The sequence below is a fragment of the Tenrec ecaudatus genome, chromosome 7 (genome assembly GCF_050624435.1).
Source record: "Tenrec ecaudatus isolate mTenEca1 chromosome 7, mTenEca1.hap1, whole genome shotgun sequence".
NCBI classification, from domain to species: Eukaryota; Metazoa; Chordata; class Mammalia; order Afrosoricida; family Tenrecidae; genus Tenrec; species Tenrec ecaudatus.
In genome coordinates, this window is record NC_134536.1 from 64,647,555 (window position 1) to 64,653,554 (window position 6,000).

Sequence of the window (6,000 nt, forward strand, 5' to 3'; positions counted from 1 at the left end):
AGAGGTTCTGTTAGGACTTTCTGGATAGAATCAAGGCTTTTGAATTTCAAAATAGTTATGTGATACTTAATTTTAATCAAAGATGTTGATAAGCATGTGAGTCGGTTTAGTAGTGTTTGTTTATTTTAGTGGTGTTTATTTATTTGATACCTAAAGCAAACTGAAGAGTATTTCTTTGAAGTTCGTTTTGTGCATTCTCCTTGTTTGAAGTTTTAGTCAGTGCTAAAGTGTGTGTGCCCTGAGAACTGTTGCCAATTGGCACCACCCCCCTTTCTGAAGGGCATGAATACTACCATATCTTTCATGTAGCCTTCACTTTCTATGGGACGCAAATTGCAAAGACGACGTCTGGGTATGTTTCCTAATTACACAGAAAGCACCGCACACAGAGCCGCGCACCACAACGCTTTCTCTCAGTCATGTCCCTTAGAATTTGTTCCGTGTTAGTACATTAAAAGCCTTGGTGGCACAGAAGATAAAATACTTCTTGGCTGCTAACCAAAAGGCTAGAGGTTTGAACCCACCAGCCACTCGGGGAGAAAGACATGCTTGTCCATTTCCATTCAGATGACAGCCTGGGACACCCCGTGGGACAGTTCTGCCTGGTAGCACAGGGTTGTTAGGAGTCAAGGGACCGGACCCCACAGCAATGGGAGAGCATAAACACTTCCCAGCTTGCCTTGACAGCTTCCTGACAGGCTTTTGTGTGAATGTACTCCTAATTCATGAGCACTCTCCTGGTCAGTGGACTGGCAGGTGGTTCTGGTCTTGTGCTGAAGCGAGTAGAGCATGCCATTGATACCTGTGTGCAAACAGATCTGGAGGGTGCGTGTGTGGGAGATTTCTCCATAGAGGAAGTGAATGTCTAGCTGTGCTTGTTGCTTCACAGGCTGTTACCAGACAGTTGAATCTCATTCTTAATCAAAAGGTGAAAAATGATTTCACAGTATAAGTTTCTCTCTGATCATTTTCTTTAAAAATGTTTAAACCTATAGGAAGATTGAACGCTCAGTACCATGAATCCATATACCCTTTACGGAGATTTACCAATTGCTATTATTTGGGCTTGTTTGGTCTTATTTCTCTCTTCTGTATGTGTACACATAAATACATGCTTCTCCCCACCTCCTGAACCATTTGAGCTACTTGTAGACATTGTGACATTAAAAAGCCTCACTGCCATCCAATCTGTTTTGACTCAGATAGTACACTCCTACCTACTTCAGGTATCCATGGTCGTTCACAGGGTAATTATTATACTGAGGATATGATTTATTGTCTAGTACATGATCCAGTTTCAAATTGCCCGAAACATTCTACTCATAGATGTTTTCATTAAAAAAAAATTAGGATCCACTCAAGGGATATAATTGGTTGCTGTCCTCCTCTAGAACACTTTTTTGGCCTTTTCTTTCTTTTTAAAAAAATCATTCTTATCCTTGACATCATCTTTAAGAGTCCAGACCAAGTATATCCTTTGGGTTTGTCTCAGTGGTTACTCATGATGTGTTTAACTTAAATCGTTTTGGCCAGAATAGTACCAGCTGCTGCCTCTCTGAGCGTGTCACACCAGGGGTCCTTGCTGTCCGTCCGTCTCCTGTCACTGGTGCTCAGCTTGACCACGTGACTGGAGTTTATTGGTGGCAAAAGTGTTTCTTCTTTCTGACCTTTGGGATGATCAGTATTTCTCCCCAATTTATTTTACTATTTTTATGATGGCTTTTGCTAGTCAGAAATATAAATATTTGCTTGTTTGTTTTATATATGTTGTAGTAATCCTTTATTTTATGGCTTCTGGGTCTTGTATAAGGTAGAAAGGCCAAACTCATGACTTGTAGTGTTTTTTAAAAGTCACATATTAATATAAATAATTCATAATTTGAATTTGTAGATTGGTGACACATCCAACTGCCATTTCTCTAAATTTATTCTTTGTTCAGATGGGATTGTATCAAGAAGACCCCTTTGGGGGTCGGACAACCCTTTCACAGGAGTCACCCAATTCAGAACAGTAGCAAAATTACAGTTATAAAGTAGCAATGAAAATATTATGGTTTGGGGTTCACCACAACATGAGGAACTATATTAAAGGGTTGCAGTATTGGGAGGGTTGAGAACCAACTGTTCTAAGGCATTGGGGATAAGAGATAAGAAAGTTTAGCAAGAATTATCTTGTTTCATGAAATCTTTTGTTTTACTAATTCCAACATTTCATTTACTTTTATTTTTATATACTCTGTGTACATTTTTTTGGAGGGTGGTTTTGTAACATTTGTTAAGACTATTATTTGAGTAAGCACTTAGCTATTAAATAATTTGGGTTCAGAGTTTTATGAGTGAGCTGTGTTTTCTTCAAATACAGAACTCCAATACTGATTTTATCTTCTAGGTAGAATTGAAGTTCCCTGCACCGGGCAAGCCTGGCAATTATCAGTATACAGTGTTTCTGAGGTCAGACTCCTACATGGGTTTGGATCAGATTAAGCCATTGAAGGTAAGACTAGAAACTCTTTAAGAAATGCAGCTATTTGAACAAGAGCTTCCTATACTAACTGCCTCTAGTTTTGAGATAGAGAGCAATGGGGACGGTAGGGAGAGCTTAAGAGATAATGATTTAGAGTCTTAAGTAGTAATTACCTAAATAGTATATTTTAATATGCTGTGGATATACAGGATCTTAACAAATGAGTTCTGGTTGCTTTAGAGAAACAGATTCTGTTGGAATATTGATTAATTTCTGGGGGACTGGTAGCTTTTTGCTGTCTTACTGCATGTACTGTCTGTAGTGTTTTTGCGTCGCTTCTGTCAGTGTGTACCGTTTCATTTGGACACCGATGTCTGAGTTTCTCAGTTGTGCTGCAGAGTGCTCTGGAGTCCCAGAGGAAAGGAAGCCCGTCTTTGTTCCCAGGAGGAGGCACGGTTCGGTTCTGCTCACTGCCTCTAAAGTCTCACCTAGTGCATTGGAGAATGCATCACTTGCTGAAGTTTTCTTCCTCGGCAGGAGGCATCTCACAGAATCACAAACATTAATGCTTTTGTGCCACAGAACATATATTCCTAAGTAACATGACTTCTATAAAATCAAACATCAAACTATTAGAAGTGTGATTACATTGATATGTTAGTGGATTTCTTTACCTGTTGGTCTCTGGGATGCAATGGCTATCCCACACGATGGTGTTCAGTTGGAGCCACAGCTATGAAAATGCCATGGTGGCCAAGGAAGATCCTTTGCTTGCCAGGTATTTATGCCATTCCTCTTCCCAAATTTCTGATGTCTGTCTACATTTTAATCCTTCTTTATAGTTGGAAGTTCATGAAGCTAAGCCTGTGCCTGAAAATCACCCACAGTGGGATACAGCAGTCGAGGGGGAGGAAGACCAGGAAGACAGCGAAGGCTTTGAAGATAGCTTTGAGGAAGAAGAAGAGGAAGAGGAAGATGACAACTGAACAGTACTATGAGTGGACCATCGTATTTGCAATGTTTTGGAAGTGTATAATAAACCAGGAGCAGTGCCGAAGGATGTTGAGGAAAGTGTTAGTTCTTTACTAGAAATGGTTGCATAATTTAAGTAGGCAGTGACAGTGTCTTGGTACAACCTGAAAACACTGAAGGCTTGTTAAAAGCTGGCACGTTTGGGATGGTGCATTTATTTCATCTGCGAATGATAATAAACCCTTTGTTATAACTGTCCAGAGTGTGGGCTGTGCATTATCTGATCAACTTATGGTCCCAAAGTAAAGATACTTGAAAACCAACTTAGAAACAAGCAACTCCTCTTTGTTCGGCATTAGTTTGAGCAAACTGCAGTATGATAAACACCACAAACAGGTTTAAATAGCCTCCGGAGAAGCTCTGTTATTCATTTATTGACATTTTACTGTGGCACACGCCTCACAGCTCCATACATGGCTCTTAAAACGTTTTCTTGCTACCCATCGTGGCCATAAGTTTGTGTTCTCACATTCCACATCATGGACGGCTACATTTTGGTATTTTCTTCTCTGACTGCCCAGAGTTATCACACAGATCTTTAAAAATGGCTGTTTATGGCTGAAAACATTTTTTAAGCCTCTGTGTTAGCAGATCGGTTCAGGGTCTTAGTGATGTGGGACCATATGCTCTCTGATGCTGGCAACTTCTGTTATTAAACCTTTTCTGAAAGGTTCACTCTAAAGGCTGAAGTGCAGTCGTAGCTTTCAATCTATCAGAAGCCTTTTAAGGAAAAACAAGAACCTGCAAAGGAGGCACTTTTTGTATTCACTTTGGACTCCTGTCAATAAAGTAGATGATTGGTTCATGTTATGTTTGTAATCGTGTGTCTTTTTCCTCCCAGAGAAAGGACATTAGTAGGACAGGCCGTTCTTTCAGTTTTCACTACGAGAGGTAACATTGTACGCTCCTGCCAGGCGGCAGCTGCTGCTGCGCACCTAGAGGAACCAGTGAGGGGGGAGTCCCCTCTTTAGACGCATTGTGTCCACGGTGAAGCACCGAGGGACCAGGGCTATTTCTGTCACCCAGTGCCGAGGCAGCCCAAGGCTGTAACACGATTGGACTGATGGTGATCATCCTCTCCCCGCCGAGTCTCCACAGAGGGCTGCTGGCTGTGAATCTGCGACCGCGTGTTCTACCAGTCCAAGTGATCCGTTACCCCTAGCATTTTGTTTCTGCACTCGCTGGACATAAAACGTGAGAATTACCAAAAACCCACACAGTTTTCTGGGTTTGGAATTGAGGATGCAATGATTCCTATCTAATGGTCCAAAGCAATGATTTCCTTGGAGCCTTGCGCTCACCCCTGGTCTTTCTAACGCTGGGCGTGAAGCCTTCCCAGGCAAACAGGAGGCTGTGCCATTGGGGATGTGTTCTGTTTGCTTGATTTCACAAGTAGGGGGGCTTAATTAGAGAACCAGGCTTTTGCTGTGAAGCTCCACTCAAGGCAGATAGTGGTCACATACGTGGTGGAAAGAGAAGCCAGCTGCCATGCTTCAAGTGAAATGAGGTCAGCAAGGGTCTTTACTGCTCCCCTTCAAGATGCAAAGGGACAGCCACTCGGGCATTCTCCTGATAGGCGCTTTTCAAGGAGAGCGTTTGTTTGCTCAGTGGGCGTTTTGTTTTTAAAGAATCTGTGCACATTCTTTCAAACCACGGGGAGGCTTGTAGGGCTCTCAGGTTTCTGGAAAGGACGACCTCACAACCTATAACTCAGGCCCAGTGCTTAAGAGCTGGGCTCACCTAGACAGGAGGCCAGTGCCACCGCCACCGCCACCAGTCCTGCTTTCCTTTGCCCTTTGTGGGTGGGTGTGTACTCCCAGCCAAAGGTGACAAACTGCGGTTTCCTTCCTCCCAGATTGTGAAAACGAGGGACCCAGTCCCCTCTTGACGGTCTCCTCTCTAGGGAGTCACTGAACCTAGATCCCTTCTGCCTTTCCTCTGCAGTGAGAGTTAGCAGTTTGCCCGGCTTGCTTTGAGTCCGATGGACACCCTTCTTGGTAACAGGAAGTTTCATGGCTCGTCAGGAAACTAAATGTCATCATCCGAGCGAGCATGTCATTCACAGCACTCACTGTTGTGGTACACAGAGTGAGACGCCAAGTTCCCAACATGGTGTCAGACTGTACCTCTCAGTTGATCAGCCCTATTGGGAACTCCTCCCTATCTTCGATAAGGAGACCTCCTTAACCACAGCTGGAAGCAGAGCAGTTTCAAACTTGAACATTCTAAAACTTGGTGGCTGAGGCCTCAGTGTTTTCCAAAGGCGTTTCTCGACCTCAGATGTTCTGGTCCTTTAGATTGCCTTTTAAATTGAGCACTTGGGATAGGAAAATACCAGGTGTCTGCTTTATGTCTGAAGGGTGGAGACGGAGTCCCTGGGGAGGGAAGCTCAGGCTCTGGGGAGGAAGAAGGAGCTGGGTCCCAAATGGCTGATGTGGGTCAGAAGAGGGGCCCTGTTGGAAGAAGGCAGCCAGCCTCTCTGACTATTTGCTTCAGCTAATCAA

At 43.3% G+C, this 6,000-nt stretch overlaps 1 protein-coding gene across 1 annotated transcript in view; it reads left to right on the forward strand.

The window, feature by feature from the left end:
* SEC63 (SEC63 protein translocation regulator) overlaps nucleotides 1-4,306 on the forward strand; it is a 71,645-nt gene extending 67,339 nt beyond the window's left edge. The window contains exons 20-21 of the mRNA XM_075554699.1: nucleotides 2,390-2,494; nucleotides 3,307-4,306. Of these exons, the coding sequence (XP_075410814.1) occupies nucleotides 2,390-2,494; nucleotides 3,307-3,450 (249 nt within the window). The 3' untranslated portion in view covers nucleotides 3,451-4,306. The remainder of the gene's footprint in view (nucleotides 1-2,389; nucleotides 2,495-3,306) is intronic.
* Nucleotides 4,307-6,000: the final 1,694 nt, after the last annotated feature.